Source organism: Manis javanica, chromosome 1, assembly GCF_040802235.1.
Source record: "Manis javanica isolate MJ-LG chromosome 1, MJ_LKY, whole genome shotgun sequence".
Taxonomy (NCBI): Eukaryota; Metazoa; Chordata; class Mammalia; order Pholidota; family Manidae; genus Manis; species Manis javanica.
In genome coordinates this window covers 113,685,610-113,710,108 of record NC_133156.1, presented here as the reverse complement: position 1 = coordinate 113,710,108, position 24,499 = coordinate 113,685,610, and the positions used below count along the sequence as shown (strand labels likewise).

Genomic DNA, 24,499 nt, shown 5'->3' with positions numbered 1-24,499 from the left:
TAAATTTGCTTTGTTAATTCTTGGAGTAATTATATACAGTTAATGTCAATGCTACTTACATTTTGATTAGTCCTATGACGACTTTGTCATAGATGACACTTTCATAAGAAGGGAGAAGAAAAATACCTTTTTAGACTATATCCTCATTAGGTTGTTTTGTAACCACTTTTCCTGGACAGTAACTAGTGAGAGCAATACTGATTCTAATTCCTAGGTCCATTATAAATTTTCTTTGTAGGCTATAAGATGTTTAAGCAAGTAGAAAAATCACTGTAAACACAAAATATCTCCTACACAGGGCAGTTGAAAGGCCAAAGACCCCAAAGAAGAGAGAGTCAGCCTCAGGGACCTAAGGCTGTGTGGACTGATGTTAGGGATCAGAAACTAGCAAAAAGGAAGAAGGCACACTGACTGCTATAATGTTAAGCAAGAAGTTTGGGATAACACCTTGTGTTTTCATAAAAGCAAACCCCTAAGTGAAAAACAGCAAGTAACTTTGAAAAGAGTCTCCAGTGCAGTTCCTCATTTCATTGAACATGCATGTACTGTAGCTGCTTTCACTGTTTTTTATGTCTTCAACTCAACAGCCTTGGAAAGAACAATGCTCCCACTCTTTCCTCCCTCCCCCTACTTTTTCTTAAATAAACTTTTCTTTATAAATGTGAAAACCCATTTCATTCATACATCTACTATTAGACAGGGCTACACCTAAAATAACCTAGACAGAAAAGAAGAAATATGGCTAGAGTTGGCAACCTTTTTGTTGAAAGCTTGCTAATGTCAACATTTCTGGAGGCTGATGTGCCAGGTGACAGGAGGAAATAGATTTGTATTCTATGGGATATGTGAGCTCCTGATGCTGATAAAAAGTGGTGCTGCTATTGAGGCCACACCTGGTCTTGATGGACTCAAGCTCAGGTTGGGCCCGGCATAGTTCTAGGCTAAGCAGTTGGCTAAGATTGATTTGATAAGACAGGCAATAACTTCCCTAGAACTGCAAGCATTTAAATATAGGGTGACTATTTATGTCACCTTCTGCCAAATTTGCCATGCAAAACTGTTGTTGAAGAACTTGAGCCAGCAGATACTGAGCAAGTCAGGTCATGTGCTTTCCCTTTCAACATCTTTCATATACTTTCCTTCAATCTGATTTTCGTGTATCTTTCTAGCTTTATATAGAGAAATAGTCCTGTCCTCATGCTTTTATGCAGTGGCATGATAAATGTTTAACAGCTCTCCAGTGAAAATAGTTGAAGCCCTGTTTTGCAGTGATTCTGATTTCTGTGGTTAAATACTCCCACTCTAGCTGATTTTAAGCTACCAACATGAAATCACTGAATGTGGAGTGAGGACGAGATGTGTACAGTTGCAGTCCTGCCTGAGCCAGCTTAAGTGAGGCAGCTCCAGCGCACCATTGACTCCAGGCCTTTCCACTTCCTGGAATGTCTGTCTTCACTTCCTTCTCTCCTCTGCTTGCCCCCATGCTCAGCATCACTGATACCCACAAACCCTCTGTTCCATCTGAGTTATATGCCCCATGTCTGTGTCTCTATTTTGCTCTGTGGAAGAATACTCTCCTTTCTTATAATAATAATTTATTGAGTGTTTTCTGTGTTTCACACGGTAGTGTAAGTGTAAGAGAAATACTGTGGATCAGAGAAAATTACTCAGGTTCTGAGCCCATTTCCTTCATGTCTTAAGGAAGAAAGGAAGAAAAACAGTAAGTGTGGCAGTGCTGTTACTGGGGTAAGCATGAAGGAGAGGCACTGATATGGAGCATAGCCTGCAATCATACTTACTACACCATGAGAATAAAATGAGAAGAAATCCAAACTGTGATAAAAAAAAATCCAATTCACCCCAGAAAAGATGAGTGAATATCCCAGATCCAGTCTAGAAAAGATGAGTGAATATCCCAGATCCAGTCTAGAAAAATACAGTGAACTGTTGCATTAAAGAATTTTTTACCAGTCTAGCAAGACACTAGGAAGAGATGAATGAATGGCATTTGTTCTTTCCCAAGTGCTGCCCCTGAACAGGGAGTCGGTACCTGACCTGAGCTTAACAGATCACAGTGCTTCATGCACTTGACAATTGTAGTTGTCCAAAAGATAGGCTCTTGACCCCATGATAGGAGGTTCATTATATTAATTTCATCCTGGGATTAATACATAGTTCTTGGGGAAAAGAAGTTATCCTTCCTGCACTGGGTTCACTAAACTGGAATGTTATAGATTGGGATTATCAGAGGGCCACTTTCCCTGTTCTTTGAAAGTGAGAATATGCCAAGCAGAAATGGAAAGAGGAAAAGAGAGAATATGCAGGTTGGGTTGAGTCCTCTGTTCAATTCCCTGAGCCCGTCGTTCCTCCAGCTGAGCCAACTAAGCATCCTTCTCAGTTATGCGAGCCGACAAATCAAATCTTGCCTTTGCTGGTTTGATGACAGTTCTGTTTTATAATCAATGTTTCCTGACAAATATAGTGGTCCTGGATATGATCTCAAAGAGGCAAGAGTGAATTATAAGAATGTACCTCCACACAAGTCAAGCATTTAGAGACCTTAGAAGATTGGGGAATAAATAAAATGTTTAGGAACAACAGAAGAGGAGTATGAGGTTTTCCCATGCTGCCGTTCCTAATATTCATAGCTTGCTCTATTGGATGGAATGAAGAGCAGAAGAAATGGAAGAGGTCTACATGGGATTTACCCCCAAAGTGGGGCAGAAGTAGCAAAGAGAGCCTTGGCAGTTCCTAACATGGCAATTGAGCAGTGGTCTCCTCCCAGGTGGGAGAGGCTATGTTAACAGTGATAATAGGACAAGAAATAGAAATCTATTTATGTAGCCAAAAGTAAAATTTAGTTCTTCCTCCTCCACCTCTTCCTCTTTGTTCCATCACCACAGTCTCTGTCTATGTGGTCACACTGCTTCTCCTCTTTCATCGTGTGTGTGTCTGATCTCCGCCTGCCTCTCACTTATGACAACATATGTGAAGCTGTTTGGAGCCCACCTGGATAACCTGGGGTGATCTCTCCAGCTCAAAATCCTTAACTTAATCCCATATGTTAAGATCCTTTTTCCTTATAAGGTAACATTTATAGGTTTCATAGATTAAGACCTGATACTTTGAGGGCCCTTATTCTGCCTATCAGACACACTAATGGATTTGGGGGGGAATGGAGCACCAGGTCAGCAAATTTCTCTTAAATATTTCAGACAAAAAAGTTATTTGTTCTATACTTCCAACTTCTTAATAACTTTGTTACAAAACAAATAAAGATAGATATGAACAGTTAAAAAGAGAAGAAAAGAAATGAATCTCTAGGGAAGCCCTTGTTCCCCAATTCCTCCAGTGCCTTCCTCCACCTCAAATCTGTTGGATTCCAGGATGGTGCCACACACAGGGACTTACAAATATGAATAAGAGGAAGTTCCTGTGCGGGGACTTAAAACTTACTTGTAACAAACGCATCTGGACAACATGATAGAAAAACTACAAGACATATTGGAGAAACAAAGGAGGAATTAATCATTGTGTACATAGGGGTGAGAGAGACAGTTTTTTAAAAAGGGACTCCTTCATAATTAGTTTTTATTAAGCAACTTCTATATTTCTCTTTGCATATGTCTATCTCATTTAATCCTCCTCTTCTGCCATTAAGGGATAGGAACCATTGTTCTCCTCATTTTTCAGATAAGAAAACTGAGTTTTATGTAACAACAAATTGGGATTGTATATCTTTCTCAGATTTACATCTCTAGTCAATTAGAGTCAGAATTTGATCCTAACTCTTTTACTTCAAAACTCAGTTATCACAAGCCTTTCTTGGGATTAGGGTTAAAACTGTTTCACAATTGATATCACAGAGAAGAAAGAGAGTATATAATGGAAGTTTTACCTCAATTAAAGTGTGAATATATTATTGAAATTACATGGAACACAAATAACTGCCAGATAACCAATCAAGAATCAGAAATCCCAACGTTTAGTCATCAAATAACTTTTTAGAAATGCTACGTATTCTTCTCTTAGTTAGGAATATTACAGACTAGTTAATGAGACAGAAATTTATTTAACTTTATTTAATGAGTAAACCCAATGAATAAAGCCAATTACTGACTTGAAGGAACTTATAGTCGAGAAATAGGGAGGAGAGGGAAGAGGAAATATTCCTGAGCTGGAGAAATTAGGAAAGATTTTTTTTTGAAGACATTGGTATCTGGTTTAAAGGTGTTAGCTTTCAATGTTTTATTTTTATTATTTTTAATAAACAAAAATTTAAATTCTGTCTGACTAAAGAATATCTGTAAGAGAAGACGGATTGCTATCTAGAATATATAAAGACATCCTATGAATAAATAATGAAAAGCCAGAAATCCAACAGGAAAAGAGAGAAAGGATGTGACAGGCAATCATACTCAATTATGCTTACATACTCAAAGGACTATACAAATTGCCAATAAACACTATTTTCCCAACCTCACTAATAATCAGGGAAATGCAAATAGAAACAAGATGATTATTTTTCATCCAGCCAAATAGAAAAATATTTAAAGATTGATAGCACCTATTGCTGGGAATGTTGCAGAGAATTTGGTACTTTCAAAAATAGTTGGTGGAATATAAAATAAGATAATTTTGAGAGCAATTTGCTTATACCTATCAAATTCTTAAATTGTCAGTTCTCTATAATCCAGGCAATCCAATTCTAAATCTATCCCAGAGAAACTGCTGCAACTGTGGATAAAGATGTGTGTTTATTGCAAATTGTTTTAATCACAAAGCACTTTGAAAAACCCATCATGACTGCATAAAGCATGGTTAAAATATATTATGGCCATCCATTCAATAAAATTCTCCACAGTAGCTAAAAGGAATGAGCTAGATCTCTTTGCACTGACATAGAAAGTTCTCCATGCCAGTGGAAAAATCAAGTTGCAAAACCACATGAATTATGTGGTTCTTTCTCAGTTAAAATTTGTATGTAAAAATCTCTGAGTGTAGGTATATATGCAAGAAAGGAAGGATTCTCTCATGACTATTAATACTAGTTGTCCTCGTGGTGAGGTGCAGAATTAGGGATTAGAAATCTTCACATTTTACTCTCTGTACTAATATATATATCTTAAATAGCACTGCAAATGTGCACTGTATATGCACTTATAAAAATAAACAAAAGGACTCATTCTACGAGGCCAACATCAGTCTAATACCAAAACCAGGCAAAGACATCACAAAAAAAGAAAATTACAGACCAATATCCGTCATGAACATGATGCCAAAATACCCAACAAAATATTAGCAAACCAAATTCAAAAATACATCAAAAAGATCATCCATCATGACCAAGTTGGATTCATCCCAAGGATGCAAGGATGGTACAACATTCGAAAATCCATCAACATCATCTACCACATCAACAAAAAGGACAAAAACCACATGATCATCTCCATAGATGATGAAAAAGCATTCAACAAAATTCAACATCCATTCATGATAAAAACTCTCAACAAAATGGGTATAGAGGGCAAGAAGCTCAACATAATAAAGGCCATATATGACAAACCCACAGCCAACATCATACTTAACAGCAAGAAGCTAAAAGCTTTTCCTCTAAGATGGGGAACAAGACAAGGATGCCCAGTCTCCCCACTTTTATTCAACATACTTCCGGAGGTTCTAACCACGGCAATCAGACAATACAAAGAAATAAAAGGCATCCAGATTGGCAAGGAAGAAGTCAAACTGTCCCTGTTTGCAGATGACATGTATTGTATATAAAAAACCCCAAAGAATCCATTCCAAAACTACTAGATCCAATATCTGAATTCAGCAAAGTTGCAGGATACAAAATTAATACATAGAAATCTGTTGCATTCCTATACACTAATGATGAACTAGCAGAAAGAGAAATCAGGAAAACAATTCCATTCACAACTACATCAAAAAGAATAAAATACCTAGGAATAAACCTAACCAAGGAAGTGAAAGACCTATACCCTGAAAACTATGGGACACTCTTAAGAGAAATTAAAGAGGGCACTAATAAATGGAAATTCATCCCATGCTCTTGGCTAGGAAGAATTAATATTGTCATCCTGCCTAAAGCAATCTATAGATTCAATGCAATTCCTATCAAAATACCTATAGCATTCTTCAATGAACTAGAGAAAATAGTTCTAAAATTCATATGGAATGACAAAAGACCCCGAATAGCCAAAGCAATCCTGAGAAGGAAGAATAAAGCAGGGGAAAATATGCTCCCTGACTTCAATCTCTACTACAAAGCCACAGTAATCAAGACAATTTGGTACTGGCACAAGAACAGACCCATAGATCAGTGGAACAAAATAGGGAGCACATATATAAGCCCAAGCATATATGGTCAATTAATATAAGATAAAGGAGCCATGGATATACAATGGGGAAATGACAGCCTCTTCAACAGCTGGTGTTGGCAAAACTGGACAGCTACATGTATGAGAATGAAGCTGGATTATTGTTTAACCCCATACACAAAAGTAAACTCAAAATGGATCAAAGACCTGAATGTAAGTCATGAAATCATAAAACTCTTAGAAAAAAATATAGGCAAAAATCTCTTGGACATAAACATGAGCAACTTCTTCATGAACATATCTCCCCCGGCAAGAGAAACAAAAGCAAAAATGAACAAGTGGGACTATATCAAACTAAAAACCTTCTGTACAGCAAAGGATACCATCAGTAGAACAAAAAGACATCCTACAGTATGGGAGAATATATTCATAAATGACATATCTGCTAAGGGGTTGACATCCAAATTATATGAAGAGCTCACGCACCTCAACAAACAATAAGCAAGTAAGCCAATTAAAAAATGGGCGGAGGAGCTGAACAGACACTTCTCCAAAGAAGAAATTCAGATGGCCAACAGGTACATGAAAAGATGCTCCACATCGCTGATCATAAGATAAATGCAAATTAAAACCACAATGAGATATCACTTCACACCAATTAGGATGGCCAACATCCAAAAGACAAACAACAACAAATGTTGGCAAGGATGTGGGGAAAGGGAAACCCTCCTACACTGCTGGTGGGAATGTAAACTAGTTCAACCATTGTGGAAAGCAGTATGGAGGTTCCTCAAAAAACTAAAAATAGAAATACCATTTGACCCAGGAATTCCACTCCTAGGAATTTACCCTAAGAATGCAGCAGCCCAGTTTGAAAAAGACAGATGCACCTCTATGTCTATCACAGCACTATTTACAATAGCCAAGAAATGGAATCAAACTGTGTCCATCAGTAGATGAATGGATAAAGAAGAAGTGGTACATATACACAATGGAATATTATTCAGCTATAAGAAGAAAACAAATCCTACTATTTGCAACAACATGGATGGAGCTAGAGGGTATTATGTTCAGTGAAATAAGCCAGGTGGAGAAAGACAAGTATCAAATGATTTCACTCATCTGTGGAGTATAAGAATGAAGAAAAAAACTGATGGAACAAAACAGCAGCAGACTCACAGAACCCAAGAATGGACTAACAGTTACCAAGGGGAAAGGTACTGGGGAGGATGGGTGGGAAGGGAGGGATTAGGGAGAAAACAGGGCATTATGATTAGCACACACATAATGTAGCAGGGGGGAGGGGACATGGGGAAGGCAGTACATAAAGGGAAGACAAGTAATGATTCTATATCTTACTATGATAATGATGGACAGTGACTGTAATGGAGTATGTGGGCGGGACTTGATAATAGGAGGAGTCTAGTAACCATAATGTTGTTTAAGTAATTGTACATTAACAATATCAAACAAAAAACAAAAAAACGAAAGAATTACTTAAGACAAAACAGAATTTGAGGGAGTACAAGCTGAGATGGATGTGTTTGTCTGCATGGGATGGTGAGGCACCTAATTTACCTACAGCCAAGGATGCTTGTATGGTTGAAATGGGAATGAGAATCTAATGAAAGACAAATGGGACTAAATTAAAGTGAACCTCAGAACTAGAAAGCACAGTTCAGGTTGTACACTGTAGCTTTGGTATTAGGTTAGTTTATTAAGTTTGTTAGAAAGGCCATAAAACTTCAGCCTGACTGCTGTGCTTCCCCATTTGACTTTAGGGAGCATGGGAAGGAGCAAACGTATGAATTTTACATCAAACCACCCCAAATTCTCTTTCATTTTGTCAAGTTTATTCAAGGTTGACTTTGGTTTGCTCATACTTGGATTGCTAGAACTATGTATCAGATGAGATCAGGAGAGCAGGATTAGTTCCTCTCAAGGCAAAACTGCTATTGGTTCTATAAAGAATCTCCCAAATCCTCTTCATTTAGAAGAGACCAGTTGGACCTCACATTTTGAATTTTATGGATTTCTTCCCACTATAGAACCATTGCAGGAATCTAATAACTGAAAAGAATTTTGCGATCACCTTCCTTCCAGTGGCTTACCATTTCTCTCAAAATAAAATCCCACTTTCTCATCCCATAGCAACCCCTCAGACTCACCCTTTTCCTTTTTTCATTCTGATTCTACCATAAAGGCAAATTGTCAGAGCATTATTTCCAAGGCTTCTGGACATTCCCATGGGCATTCACTATTGCTAGCCCCATTGTCCTTCTGGGAAAGGGGGCTGTTCTCTTTGCTAATCCCCCCTCCTATCCTCTTTTCTTAATCTCCATGGAATAGTAGAGGCCAGGCTTTCACCTTTCTTAAGACCTTACTAAGGTCTGGGATTCACTTGGGAAAGGAAGTTCAGTGCAAGAAGGGGAACGTAACCTTCTAGAAGAGGCTCTTTTGAGAGCCTATAGGCTCCAGGTCTTCCTCAGAATACATAACAGGGTTTCTTGATGGCTTAATTCCTGGCCTGCTGCTATGAGCCTGGCCAGTTTACTGCATAATGATGCCTTCGAACACTTATTTTCCTTAAAGTCAGTTCAGCTTGGAGAAAGGAAAATTTTATTTGCTGTCTATGTCCCACCTTAGACAAGTTAATTAACCCCTTTGTGCTTCAGTTTCTTTTTTTGTAAAATGTGAAGGATCATAGTAACAGCTACCATATAGGGTTATTGTGAATGTGGAATGAGTTAATATATGTAAAGTACATAGAGCAGTATCAAGCTGCTCTAATAAATTCTGGATAAGTGTATTATTAATACCCACATCACATTTTTTAACTTAATGCCACATTTCCGTTACCTGATACTTCTAAGGTGGGGTCGTTTAGCATAGGTGAGGAATTTACATTTTTCCTCTAATAAAGTTTATCTGTTGGTTTGGGATCATTTTTCTAACCTGATGGGGCTCTTTTTTTATTAGCTTCAATCATGAAAAATACAGATTATTATCTTCAATTTACTATGCCACCAGAATTCTCTCTCATTGTGAATGATAATTTTTATTCTTTTAGTAGATTAAGGGTCTGCTCTGTACTATGTTCCTGAATACAAGTGAGTGTGTGTGTCTGTGTGCACACGAGTGTTTAAGGCAGGGGTATAATCCCCTCATCTCAAAGGCACATATGGTTTTTAATAAGAATGCAAATAATCTAAATGTTTAAGTAAGAATCTAAAATGAGGCAGGGTAAACAAATACTGACTGTGGGCAGAGTTGAAAGAATCATGCCGTAAGGATCTAGCATAGAATATTGATGCCTTGGTATAGTTTTATTAGAGAAAGTTCTCTCACAGAAATGCATACAAATAGAAAAGTTAGTTTTTATGTTTTATCTTATATCTTAAAATTTAAAAATATTTAAATATATTACACCTTAAGGGCATGAACAGTGAGGTTAGCATTGTTTAACAAAAACAGGGCAGCTTGTGAGGCTTGAAAAAAGTCAAATACAGGACAAATCATAAGAAGGCCTATTTTATGGAGTGAGTAGTAAACAAGAGGTGATCAGATTAAAAACCCACTAAGTAGCTTTCAAATTATTTCAAATTTATTTGTAGTAAGGGTTCTTACTTAGAGAACACAAGCTTCTCTGACAATTGCAAATTCTTCTGAGTTGATAGATTTTTAAACTTTTCAGAGAAGTGCAAGCACAGGAATAAAGAAAGAAGTTATGTGGAAGAGAAGAAAAGTGCTTTTGGTAGTGGAAGGGCCTACACAAACTGGTGTATTGAGGAGGGAAGAACTTAAATCTGCCCCGTGCTAGTCAGGAAGTTTCAGGGGAGGTTAGAGCAGGAGAGGTACAGGATTGTGACGGGCTCTACTCTGTCAAATATCATAGTAGGCCACGTGATGCAGAGGAACCTCTCCTCTTGTAATTCACAGTGAATGTGGTGTGTTTGAGGTTGTACAACAAATCATCCCACGTTTTCTTTTATGCAAGATGAACAAGTTGGAGTGTATGATCTCTCCTTGCTTTTGTTTCTCTAGGATCTTAAGAATCAAGCGGGGATTGATGGTCATTTCTAATTCTCCTAAATATCATGCTGCCACTGTCACACTCCGGACTGGACTGATTAAGAGTCTGAGGCAGTCTGACAGCTCTTGGGTACTTAAGCTGCTAACGAAGCTGACTAAAGCTGGGGGTACCTGTAAAGAAAAGAGACTGCAAGGCACACCATCCCTGCATTCAGTCAACTTTTAGGCCTCCCTCCTACACTGCAGGCACTGCACCAGGAGCTGGGAACGCAAAACCAAAGGCTACAGGGTCTGCTCAGGGAAGCCTTCTCAGGGGAGAAAGGGTCAACAAGGAAAGTTCCACTAGAGGCCTGGCCTGGGGCAGTCTAGAGGCAGGGGAGCTACACCAGCAGGAGGTGGCCTCAGGCAGAACGGGAAGGGAAATAACATTTCTAAACCAGACAAGAGAACTGTAGGAGTTTTGCGCCTTCAAATGGGTGGCTTTTTAAAGGAAGCCAAACAGATATCCATCAATTTGGGAGACCCTGGCACGTACCCATTGCTTCTGCCAATTTTACGTCTCGTGGAAGAACCGGGGAAGAATCTTTGGAAGTAGAAGTCCCTCAGAAGGGGGCTGTGTTTCTTAAAGGACGCCTCCAAGGGGCTGAACTACTTGCATCTGGGAGAAAAAGACTGTCAGTAAGGGCACGGGAGTGTGTAATGTCTCGTGTAATTTCAAGGCTTTTCCCATCTTGCCTGATGTGGCAACAAGGAAAGATTTGTTCCTTTTATTTATTTATTTTCAATTCGTTAAGATTTTCCTCTTCCTTTTCCCTCCTTCCCAGCCACTCCGGTTTGGGTTTTCCATCCGACTCGTAATTCCTTCAGAAAGTGGAGTCGAATTCATAAAAGTGCTGGAGGTGGGGTGGCAGGCTGGGAGCCCCAGGGAGTCACTACCTCCGTTCCCACTCACCCCCGGGCGCGAGGGACGGTCGGTGTGTGGGGGCAGGTCCAGCCTGCGCCCGGGATGGCGGATACTATTAAAACCCCGGCGGCCCGGCCCCGCTGACTCGGAGGCGGGCGCGGCGGGCGCGGCGGGCGCGGGAGGGTCTGCAGCGGGCGGCGCCGCAGCAGCCTCCGCCCGCGGGCGCGTGTGCACGGGTGTGGAAGGCCGGTGAGCCGGCCGCGACGGGTGTGCGCGTGTGAGGCGGAGCGGGGCTCGCCCCTCGCCGGCGCCCGCCGCCGATCGCTCTCGGGCAGTCTCCAGCCCCCGGGGCCCCCCACGGCCGGAGGTCCGGGCGGGGGAGCGAGAAAGTGAGACTCGGTGTCATCACCATCCATTGTCAGGAGGGGAGGAAATCGGAATCCAGCAGTGGCGAGCGGCAGCTGGGCGGTCACATCTGGGAATGCAAAGCCGACCTCCCCCTCCTCCTCCGCCACCGCCACCTCCTCCTCTCTCACCCAGGAGCACTTCCGAAACCACTTCGCCTTCAGCCCCTGCCTCGACTAGAGGTTTCATTTTTAACTGAATATTTACGAAAGCTGGAAGCGTGCGAGGGGGTGGGGTGGGGTGGAAATAGCGGCTGCTTCTTTTCCAGGGATTTATTTAATGGGGATGTGTTCAAGGCAAGAGAGAATTCAGAAGGATATCGACGTCGTGATCCAGAAGTCCAGAGCCGAGAAGGACTGCCTATTTGCAGGTGAGTTCTCGCCTTTCCAGAGCTTCGGACCCGGTGCCACCTTCTCTGTCCGCCCACCTTTCCCCTTCCCAATTTTGGGACCACGACGCCTGTGGCTGGTGGTGGGGCTGGGTTGCACGTCCCCAATCCGGGGTTCATCTGGCAACAGCTGCTGCAGCGAGAGCGAGAGCCAAAAGGGGGAGGGGGCGCCAGCCTCTCCCCTTCCCCCCGGTCTAGGGCAGTCACCAGCTTTGGGGGCAAAGGCTGGTGGCCCAAGCAGAGATCTAGGCAGAGGGGCGGTGCGTGGTATTTTTGTCCCCCGTGGATGCCCAGAGCGTCCAAGCCTGCCTCCGGGGTTTCAGCGGCAGCGGCCGAGTGGGGTGGGCAGGACCCGCCGGGTTTGCGCAATGGGCTGAGCGGCGGCGGCGGCCGGGAATGGAGCCCGTTGCGCTGCGCTGCGCCGGCCGGCTGCGCCTGGCGCCCGGCGAGGCCCCCCTGGTGCGAGCTGCTGGGCCGCCCTCCGGCCTCTTCAGTTCCTTCTAGTCCCTTCCGACTGGCATTTCATTGCCCAGGAACGAAAAGGGACTATTCCCCAGGTTCTCGAGGCGCCCAGCGCCCTTGTTTGGGGTCGCCTTTCGTCCATTTTGCTCCTCCGGACGAGGGACCAGATTTTGCTTTAGCAGCCGCGAGCCTGGCGGGGGCCGCTTCCGGTCGCCCGGACCGGGAAATTCCCGCCGTTGCCATGGCACCCGGCACTTGTTGCGGGGGGCGGTCTCCCGCGGCTCCCGGCCCGGGGTGCGCAGCATCCCTTCTGAGGGGGCGCAGAGAGGGGACCTCGAGGCTCTCCAGCCCCGCCAGGCCTCCTCTTGGCGCCACCAAATAGGGGGCCAAGTCACAACCAGGGTTAAAAATACACTCAAGGGGTAGCCTTTAACAGGACTTTTCGTTTCAGATTTCAGATACTCAGACTCCACCTTTACTTTCACCTACGTTGGCGGCCCCAAAAGGTATTTATGTGTATACAGTTGCTTCATTTCCTGTTCACAGGCTTGTGTTTCCTTTGTTCTTAGTGTGTTCCTTGTTTGGGTAGTTTTTTTTCTTTGTCTCTCCTAACTGCTGTCCTTTAGCTACATCCCCAACCTGAGGTCCCTCGGCTTTAAGTTGTAGAGGAAAAATAAGTATGCTTGATTGAAGTGTTTCTAAGATCACGCCACAGGCAGTGAGCACAACTATTGCACCGTTCCTGTTAAAAGCTGTTCTACAGAAGAAGCTTGCTCTTGAAGCATTTGGGGCTTGAGCGTCAAGCGGGTGCAAAACCGGAATAGTGGGTATGAAGTGAATTGCATGAAAGACGTACGATGTCACAGAAATAGTTTATTTTCCTGGTGAGTGGAAGCTGCATCTTTCCGCATTTTCTGAAGGTTGACATGAATGTGCAGTCTGTCAGTTTTCCATCTTTTTTTTTTTTTTTAAGGAGAGGTATTTCGGTTTTTACATTTATAGTAAAGAATTTGGAAGTTTATGTTGCTAGAGTTGTAACTTCTTTCTGGAGAGGGAAGAATGACAAATGCATGTATTAATACTGTATTGTTAACAGTGTGAAAAAATCCAAATCCAATTTTGTGTTTTGGGAGGTAGAGTTATAAGAAAGATAGACAATAAATATGTTTTGCTATCTTCACATGTTAAATTAGGATTTTGTCCAGTCTCAGCCTTTGGGGACCCAGTGGTTTAAAAGAGCAGTGACCACCTATGGGAACTGTCACAGAAGCAGCTTCTCAGGACTTGACATCCAGTATCATGTGGCCACATTCCAAAATATCTCCTAACTAATGGAAACATTTATGAATATAGAAATTGCAAAGGAGCTTCCTTCTGTAAATACATTTGTAAAACACTTGGAATTTAATGTAAGCCTTTAAAATGCTTAGGATCTGTGTTGCGGTCTGTAATCTCAACAAAGCTTTTATTGAAACAGTTATCAGATTTCCCATATGTACAGTTTGCCTGTACTTCAGGGTTGATGAATTAATTGGTGTAGTTGGAAATACAACATGCATAATACATACTTATGGGGGAGAATAAAATTACAGTATTTCTTAGTTTACTTTGTAGTACTACCATCTTTGTAATTATGAATAAAAGGAATTATTAAATTAGACTAATGCCCCTGCACTCATTATCCAAACAATATTGGTGAATGACTAATATCCTCTTGTATTATTTTAACAGTTAAAATACACTGTGTGGCCCATTGAAAACCTTCTCCACAAAATTAGGTAGATAACTGCTTGAGCAGTTTTTTTCACAATTGTTGCTGTTCACCTAGTGAGAGGGGTGAACTGAGAAAGCCCTTGGTAGGTTTTTCAACTAACTAGCTTTATTTTCAATAAGATACTTTAGTTCTTTTGGCCTTAGTTTACTTACTGCACAATGAGGGGGTGAACCATACACTTATTTTCTAACATCTGTTAGGTAACTGCAGTAAGCTTCTTTCTCAGTAAATTATTGAACTGGTGTTAAATAGCAAGAGGTGGGAAAGGCATGGATGCTTCCAGAAGCAAGGCCAGGGGGTTGGGATGAATAATTAACTAATCAAGATAACATCAGTTTTCACTGTAGGAACATAAAAACACCATGGTTGCTTTTAAAGTAAGTTTCCTTTTCTGTGTAGTCCTGTTAAGGGATGGTATTTTCTTATGTCCCTGATTTAAATATACCTAAGACTTGTGTATCTAATGTGGAACAGCCTCAAAGAAGCAAAGTAACTGGTAGAACTGTTAATGTGATTGCTTAGTCTCAAAAATTTGTTTTACAAAACAACATGTACAATATGTAAAAAGTTTCTTTAGTATAGTAATAATCTCTTTGATGATAATTCCTCTGTGGGTGTGTAGCCAATGGTAGAGGAGACATTTTTTTCCTGAAAATAAAAATATGTTGTTTTCATTAATTAGAATCTGATATATATTATGCATATTTATTGTGATGTGTCAGTTGGACATTTAAAATTTAAATAATCCTGCTCTTTTGTTGTAATGTTCTTATCAACTTAAAGTATTCAATTAGTAGCATCATTTCAGTTAAACTAGTCTTCACCATTAAAGAAAGTGTGAATCTTACAGAGGTAGTATATGATGATGAATTATAGTTAACTATCATTTCATTTAATCCTTGAGAACATACTTCAAGAATGATTTTCACTTCAGATTATAGATAAAACTTAATAAACCAATCCCCCTCTTGACATTTTCCAAGAACTAATTACACTCTGTTCTAAAGGGGGGTGCACTTAGATGTCGTTATTCAAAACAAGAAATAATATTGAGAATTTTTTTTACACACATTTACATTTCTGTGGATAAAAGGAAATGTCAAGAGGTGACTGTGTCAGTACTGGCCTTCATTTGGAGGTCAAAGTGCCTGTCAACATTTGATCTTCTGCTCAAGTGGACTTTAGGTAAGGAATGAGGGGGAGCAGATGGTCAGCTGGAAGGCTGAGTTCTCTTAGTTTTCTCTAATGGGAAGGTTCGTGGAATTACTATTCTTCTCACATTTGGATGTCCAACTGAGACTGGAGTTAAAGAAACAAGCTCGAATTTTACTCAGTTAAATGATGAAGACTTAGTTAAATGAAGAACCCTGTTTTGTTACACTCCTGAAACCTGTGCTCATTCCTCTACATTAATGTTCCCTGCCTCTTTGAACATGGAGACACTTTAACTTCAAAAAATTATGCAGACACTTGAGAATAGTAGTTTTTGTGTCTTTTGATTGAGAAATGATAAGAAAGGAAGTGTTAAGTGTTGTGAATTTGATTATTAATACACCTACATATGCTGAAAAATTGGTGTATATATATATATATATATATATAAGGCAAGATGAGTTCATTTAAGCAGTCATCCTTGTAATGAACATCTCTGATTCCTGGACTTCTTGGAATAACTCCACAGTCACCAGTGGTTCATGGCCTGCCATAGGCTGCTACCTAATGCTGCCTCCCAGTGTCAGGGTTTGCTAAGAATTGTAAACCAAAGGCCTCAACTGTATAAGATCTGAAAATCTGTGCAAAAGTAATTCTTCCCTATGCTTTGTCATGCTTGCAATCTGCCTTTTTATTTCTCTCGTTGTTGGCAGTAAACTTCTTTAGACCACAAAGGATTCGGGTTCTGATCCTTCATCTCACTTGCAGTCAGTCATGCAGCTAGTGGCAGAAGAAACAGAAGGGGTAAAGTTGGGTGGTGACAGCTACTGGAGGGATGGGAAAGCAGGCTGAATTCTTGGTGCCAATGGTTAAGATTAGGAGAGAGTAAGGGGAGCCCAGTGGGCCTGGCCAAGACCCCGTGGGATTCCCTGATTGTCAGTTTCTAGCAGAAGAAGTATTGGGAAGATAGAACTGAGGTTTTGCAAATATGCAAATAAGAAGTATTTATTGTAAAAAAAAAGATAAGTGAAAAAGAAGAAAATAAACACATTCCTCCATCTTCTATTAACATACTAGAATTTATTCTTTTAGAATTGTTATGTCTGTATGCATATAATGTATATGTATCCAAAGATCATATCTTGAGACCTCACTTTTTTTACCCAAGAAAATAACAATGTGTTTTCTTTAGAAAAGATATCAAAATAAAAAATGTTTATTAAATTGGGAGTTTTCCAATCAAGGGATGTCACTCTGCATGATAAGAAATCTGATATTTATATTAGAAATCATTAGTAAGCTAGAAATTGAATATTTGACAGAATGTTTGGAGTTGCCTATAAATGTGCACCTTGTATGAATTGAGACTATTCTGTGGTCATGGGTAGACTGGCATCTTTTGAAGTGTGCCCTCCTATGCCCTTTTTAGTAGTTTCTGTCCATGCAAATGTCTCAGAGCATTATGTATAACACTAACAATGGTTCTTCCACAGTCCCTCAAGTCACTTGCTACCTCCTCTTTCTCCTGAACATTTACCTTCCACCTCTCTCTGCTCTCAACCCTAGTCAGCCCTCACTGTTGGGAACTTCTCTTAAGCCAAATACCTCTTGAGAAGCCTCTCTAGGCATCCCTTCCCCTGTATGACTCAGCTAGGTGTTTTCAAACTATGTTGCCACCCTGTATTTTTGGCACTGTTTACTTGATCATCTTGGAGGCAGGGTGTTGGCCTGCTCTTTGTAGTTTCCTCAGCCCCTAGCTGACTGCTTAGTACAGTATATTTTCTCAAATATTTGTCAGATGAATTAAATGAATGTCACCAAGTCTTCTGGCAGGTGAGAAGGAATACAGATATTTAAATACTTCAAGAAGCCCCCAGTCTGGTGATGTCACTTGTAGTGGAATTGCTTGTTAATCTGGAAGTTGCCTAGCTAAGTTAGAAGCCCTCGTCTCTGGGTCGTATGTTCAAATGCTTTCAGGGAACAGACAGTGCAATTGCCTAGGATAATAGAGAGTTAGGGGCACTAGAGCATGATGGAAAGTTTGGATTCCAGAAGTATTTAATTCATTTAAAAAAAAAGCCAGCAAAACTGGCAATCAAGCTTATTTTCTGGGAGCCCTAATTCACCTGGGCTCCTACTGTGTAATTCCCTACTCATGGGGTGCCTTGGAGAGAGACAATCTACTTGACTGCTAAAGTGCATTTGTTTTTGTTCTGTTTTTACTTTCTTTGCAAGGAGAAGTGTACATGCATGCAGGAGTGGGGAGTTGCGAGGGTGGAGAAGGAATTCAATAATCTCAAAAAGATATCTGAATTTTTGTTATGAAAGTCCTCACTCATTTTAGAAATCTTGAAATATGCAATTATTTTGAAACCCATCGAGTACTCCTTAAGGGGTCAGGATGAAAAAGAATGATCATTTTTTAAAAAATAAAAAATTAGCATGTTCCTTTTGGCAATTAGGACTTGCTTCCCTTAACTTCCTGTGACATCAATTATCCAAAATGATGATTTTTTTTTAAAAAAGTATGTTCCTTGGAGCCCTGGGAACCTACCTCGGAAGCTAGGGTGGCAGGTGGAGGGAAACCTCAAGGAAGCTGAGTGAGAGATCTGGGCTTTCTACCCCTTTGTAAATTTCAGCTGCTCTAGTCCTTTTCTGTATAAAATTTTCTTTGAAAGTGGTTTCATTGTTAAATTAGTTTTAAAACCACTGGCCTAAAATAACCACCAATTTAACACAAATATAATTTCATTGTAGCTTTTATATTAAAAAATATTAAAACTCCACTGATTTCATGGATTAAGATAATACTACAAATCATATTTATTGGGCTTGGTCTCTGCCATGCTCTAGGCCTGCCTAACATCTTGTGTTTGCAACAAAGACAAGTAAGTTTTTGTCAGCTATTTTATGTTTTACAGCTAAAGAAATTGAAGCTTCAGCAATTTAAATAACTTAGAGTTAAGAAGTAGAGCAGAGATATACTTCAGTGTTAAGACAGTGTTTATATAAAGGTTTAAGGAGCATTGGTTGAACTGGCATGACTAGAATAGTTGGGAATGTTTGGGACAGGGAAGGATTGCTGGTGGGATGTCTGCCAGTGGAAGTCCTGAAAATCTACTGGTTGGCGAGGGAAGTGCTTGAGCCCAGTGCTAAGCATTAATAGTGAAAAAATAGTATATATTGGCTGTGAAATCCTTATGCAAATATTGAGCTGATTCATTTAAATTCCCCATCACTTCTTTCTGCAGCATTTTTTAAAAAACATGTAAGTGAAATTTCATCAATCCTAAAGATACTTGTTATTCATTTCACAGATTTGATTTTGGATAGATTGTGTTGTAGTAGAGAAATCTTGCTTTAGGACAGCTGCCAGTGACTTAGCGTGGAAGTTTAGTTAAGTTACTGACATGTAATCTTTCTTGTTTTCATTCCTTTGATTTTTGAAATCTCATCCAGGAAAGACTAATAAGATATACATTTTTATTAATAAGGCTTGCCATTTCTGTTTTATTGTGACATAGACATAATTTAGGTTTTCTGTTCAATTGTCTCACTTGGGGGACACTTCAACCCAGCACATCAAAACAACCCATTATTTCTTCTTTAAAAGAAGCTTTTCTTCCCAGCCTTTCCCTCGACAGTATCCCATCTCTTGAGCCAGTTATAAGGAATTTCAGTTTCAGTTATCACTATCCACCTTCCACTTCACCCCTTTGATGCTCCAGTAATTGGCCTTAAAGTGGTCTTAAAATTCTTGATAAACAGCTTCTCACCCCTGCATTTCATTTATACCTCACCCTTTAAGTATGAACTTAATCATAGCATTTTTCTGTTCAGAAGGCTTCAAATGTGTTCTTCACATCACATTTAAACCCTCATTTTTGGCTTTCAAGAGCCACCTTCCTCATCCATTCATGTATTCTTAGGCTTCTGAACACCAACTTACTGCTGTTTATTGACCTCATCTCTCCATTCAACAGCAATTTGTATTTAGTGCATTAAGCACACACAGCTTTTTAAGGTTTATTGATTGATAATTCTGTGTTGCATAGTATGCTTGGTTTTAATATCAAGATTATGCTTTTTATTATCACAGACCAGTTCATTTAGTCTTTTCTTTGACCCAAGTGGCACTTTTGTGAAAATGTATGATGTATTTATGCTCAAGGAGAGGACAGAGACCATGAGTAGGACAAAGAGAACAAGGCAAAATGAAATCTGAGGAAGATGGGATGAGAATGTAAATAGATTCTGTCCAATCCATTACAGAATAACTACGGCAACAATGCCTTGAGTATAGTTTATTTGCATATCAGTGACATCCCAGTTTGTGGCTGACACCTTGGCCCATTAAATGGAGGATGCTAAATCACTCAAAGTCAAACTTAAAAGGGAGGCACCCACTTAAACCTGCTTGTGGTCAGATCAGTTTTCCTGGTACAGAAATTTGCAGAAAGCTAGCTGCTAACTGACTTCCCCCAAGATGGTTTCTTTCTGATCATTTTGAAATGTAGACTGGAAAGACCTTACTAAATGGCTTGAAAGTGTTAGGGTTTGTCAGCCAGCTCTGAAGTGCTGTAGTTTTTTGGATTTTCATATTGTTTTGTTTAAAAAACAAGTGCAGTTTGTTATCTAAGAATCATTTAATAGAGTAATTTACTGTATTTCAAGTGCAGAGTGGAGTCAGACTAATGTAACTACCTTACATGTGTTAGGTTTTCATATCTATGAAGAACACAGTTCAGACAGAATTAGAAAAAAAATCAAAATTAATGTTAAGGACAGAGCCCTGTAAATGAATGATAAGCCAAAAAAAGTTGCAAAAACTAAATCAGTTTTCTTTTTGAAAACCGAAACTTTGGTTCCCAGTAGAGTGCCTAGAATATAGTAAATATGTCCCAATATGTCTTAAATGACAGTAATATTTAAAAGACAGTAATATTTTTTCCAACATTATGTGATAGCATTTCTCAAAACTGTTTAATTAGATGTTAGTGTAGTGGCCAAATATGTCTGGGAGATGCTTAGTTAATATTAAATAAGTATAGTGGTTGGCTTTTTAGAACCTTTTCAGGGTTTTTCAACTTATTTGATCACAGACCTGGAACAGATCTTGAGAAGTTTTGTGGAAAATACTTTGGCAAACTCTGTGTCTCACTCATTAAAAACAGTTTTGAGTAAACAACAGTGTAACAGAAATTGCCAATCCACATGAACCCTCAATAATTTATTTTCAGTAATTTTTATAGAATTGCTTTATGACAAGAAGAGCTTCAGTTAAAAGCATTTGGCATTTCATGCCAATAACTTTTCTGCAGGAGGATTTATTTCTCTAGCTTTCTCACTTTCTCCTTAGTTGTGTTGAATCCGTTTATGATAAGGGCTCTCAGCTATTCTTCATTGAAACCCTGAAGTTAGCAGGGCCCTCTGTGGTATAGGACCAGAAGTCAGCCTTATAAGGAAGTGTAGAGATAGATAATGATTCTGTGGAGCAGAAGTACTCATTATGTCCTCTTAAATTCTGTCACTTTGACTGCATTAGATCTGCTTAGTGAGCAGTCCTTGATGGAGTATACTTCTGGGGACATTGGTGGTGAGAGAAATCCTCAATTTATCTAAATGTTTCGTTTCTTTGATAAATTACATTAAAAAAAATCAATGAGGGTGTCTTTTTCATAAAATCATTTTCTTCCTAGTGAGAAATTTACTGAAGGAATTTTAAAACATTTCTCATCTTTTTCAACATCAGTCAGGAAGCACACTCCCCCTTTTTTCTGCAGTGTCAATCATTACACTGGAGGAAGCTACATATTACCTTTGATAACACATGAATGGAGAATGAAGCTCTGCTTTAAAGTGTACTCCTCTGGACATAGAACCTAGTACAGTATTTAAAATGATTAAGTTCACAATAGGTCTATTCCTATATGAATACTAGATAGCTTCTGTGATTCTGGGCAACCAGTGGAACCTCATATGTATTGAAATCTACTAAATTCTAGGTTTCTCATTTGGAAGTCATTGTGCAAAATCTCAGCTGAGTGCATTCGTGATTGTGATAATATGTTTGTCAGTCTGTATCTGTATCACTGACCTTAAGAACAAAGTCTCAGATATGGGTATGTGGGAGACCTAAGCAGAATGCTAAAATCTGCCTCATGGATTAAAACTGATAACAGTTGTCATTTCTCATTAAAATGCACCACAGCTAGATAGGCAGCAAAAAACGTTAGACCCTCCAGCTGAAAGGCAGTCATTACTTTATTGTCACCACTGGATTTGATATGATTGTTCTAGTCAATGGTCAAATTCATTTTTAGTTAAGAAAAAAGTGAATTGTTCACTGTGAACCAAATTATTTCTTGATTCTTTCAGGAGCAGTCCATTCTTATGGGCAAACCAGCCTACAATGGTGATTTCAGTGAGTTTCAATTAAATGATTTCAGTAAGAATTGCATATTCTTGGCTGAATTTGACCCCGGAATTATGAAACTTGGGCCAAGAAAGATTTTAAATTTAATTCTAAAAAAATCATGCTGGTTTGGCTTTTTTTTTTTTAGTTGAGGTGTAATTGACAGATAACATTATGTTAGTTTCAGGTGTACAGCATAACCATTTGATGTTTGTATATATTGTGAAATGATGACCACAGTAAGTCTAGTTAATGTCTGTCACCACACAGGAAAAATTTTTTTCTTTGATGAGGACTTTTAATCTCTACTCTCTTAGCAACTTTCAAATATTCAGTACAGTATGTTAACTATAGTTAACATACTGTGCATTACATTCCCAAGACTTAATTTATTTTCTAATTGAAAGTTTGTACCTTTTGACCCCCTTCACCACCCAACCGATAGCTTGATTTAATATGAGCTTCCTGTGTTGACTTCCTATGTCATTAATTAAAAATTTCCAATATCCTCTATTCTTGATGTCCAATATGCACATTCCTTTCCCGTAGGTAACTGGCAGGGAGAAATCTACGTAGGGCAGTCATTTCACAAAAGGCTTTTTAATTTTCATAAAAGACTTTTTATAACAGAAATGTTGGCATTTCTAGCTTTTGGGATACACACTGGGAGATGTTAACATTTCAGAGGCACTTTTAAATGCAGATATAGGTGCCTACCACTACACACCTGTTAGAATGGTCAAAATCTAGAACATTGAAAACACCAAATGCTGGTGAGATGTGGAGCAATAGGAACTTACCATACATTGCTGGTGGGAATGCAAAATGGTAACAGCCTCTTTGGGAGACAGTTTGGCAGTTCTCTTATAAAACTAAACGTACTCTTTTTATATTATCCAGCTGTCACTACTCCTTTGTATTTACCCAGAGGAATCGAAAATTTATGTTGAAACAAAAACCTGTACACAGATGTTTATAGCAGCTTTATTCAAAATTGCCAAAACCTGGAGGTAACCAAGTTGTTCTTCAGTAGGTGAATGGGTAAGTAAACTGATACATCCAGACAATAGAATATTATTCAGCACTAAAAAGAAGTGAGCTATGAAAAGACATGGAGGAGATTTAAATTCCTATTACTAAATAAAGGAAGACCATCTAAAAGGGTATGTACTGTATGAGTCCAACTATATGACATTCTGGAAAAAGCAAAACTATGGACGTAATGAAAAGATCAGGGGTTGCCAGGGATTGTGGGGAAGGAAGGGATGACAGGAAGAACACAGACGATGTTTAGGGTTGTGAAGCTATTCTGTATGATCCTATAACAGAGTATACTGGTCATACATCTTTCCAAATCTATGGAATATATACCACCACGAGTGATCCGTAAGGTGAGCAGTGGACTCTGGGTGACAATGCTGTGTCACTGTAGGTTCATCTTTAGGAACATGTATGCCCCTCTGTTAGGGTATCTTGATAGTGGCAGAGGCTATGCCTTTGTGGGGCTAGAGGGATATGAGAAATCTCTGAACCTAAAACTACTATAAAAATAGTCTTAAAAAAAAAAAAGCCAGAAAGAAAAGGCAGGTGATTGACTTTTTCAATTTCTAGATAAGGATTCTGATCTATAGAAAATTTAAGGACTCCTTTTATACATTGCACAGGCATATAACCCTAATATGGTTATAGTGGGTATCCCAGAACGGACAGATTGATTTGGATTCCTTTTAATCAATCAGTCAAAAGACTTACCTTCTGTGAGTCTTGGTTTTATCATCCGTGAAATAGTAATATTGCAGGGTTTTTAGGATTGAACTAGATAATATGCTTTTCCATAAGGGCATCCTGAAAACTACTCTCAGGCTCAGTGGTACACATTAAAATCAGCAAAGGGCAAAGGCTTCTTGAGCCCGTTCCAGGAGAAACCAGGCACAAGTTTCTGTGTCTTGTCAGTAGAGTCACAGGGACACAATTTTCCCAGCAATCAATGTGTGACAACAACATGCAAAATGTTGCCAGCCAGAAAACTCAACCTGAGCCTTGGTGTCCAGGGATTTATTAGCGATTAGTCACATAGGCATGATGTGCCTTTATGACCAACCTCAGCTACTTGGACTGCAGCCTCCCAGAGCAAAAACATGTGTTCTTCATAACACATCTGTTAGCATCAACTGTCTTGCAAACTGGTACTGCGTGGCTCCAGACTTTAGGCATATAAAACCACTCCTATCAGGCAGAATATTCCAATGGCTCAGAGCTCATTTTCTAGTAACTGGCCAAGGGCCAGTCTTGGGAATGTGCAGGGTTTGAGCAACCAAGGCCCAAGTTAACCCTTTCCTGCGGATAATGCTGGCGTCCAGCATAGGACCTGGCAGAGGAGGCAGTACTTGGCATCATTATTCATAGCACTATCCCAGTTCTAATTCCTGATGTATGTACCTTAAGAGCAAACAGAATAAGAGAAAAATTTTGTTGTGGTTTTGTTTTGTAGAACAACTGCTGGTTTGGAAATACCAAATTTTCTCCATTTAAAAAGGTAATTTGCAAGTTCCACTATCACTGAATAATAACTTCTAATGAAAACTACATGAAATGCACACAAAAGTAGAAAAAAGATGGCAGTAACATA

General features: G+C 39.6%; 1 protein-coding gene across 5 annotated transcripts in view; it reads left to right on the top strand.

Moving 5' to 3' along the window:
* Positions 1–10,404: 10,404 nt before the first annotated feature.
* Positions 10,405–24,499, top strand: part of PARP8 (poly(ADP-ribose) polymerase family member 8) — a 171,932-nt gene continuing 157,837 nt past the window's right edge. For 4 of the 5 annotated variants that reach the window (XR_012131237.1, XR_005062303.2, XR_012131230.1 and 1 more), the window contains exons 1-3: positions 10,405–11,861; positions 11,948–12,049; positions 12,981–13,035. Coding sequence is in view for 1 of the 5 variants with exons in the window: in XM_037022087.2 (XP_036877982.2) it covers positions 11,756–11,861; positions 11,948–12,049; positions 12,981–13,035 (263 nt within the window). In the remaining 4 variants the exon portion in view is untranslated. The remainder of the gene's footprint in view (positions 11,862–11,947; positions 12,050–12,980; positions 13,036–24,499) is intronic. The other variant, XM_037022087.2, reaches the window with a different exon arrangement.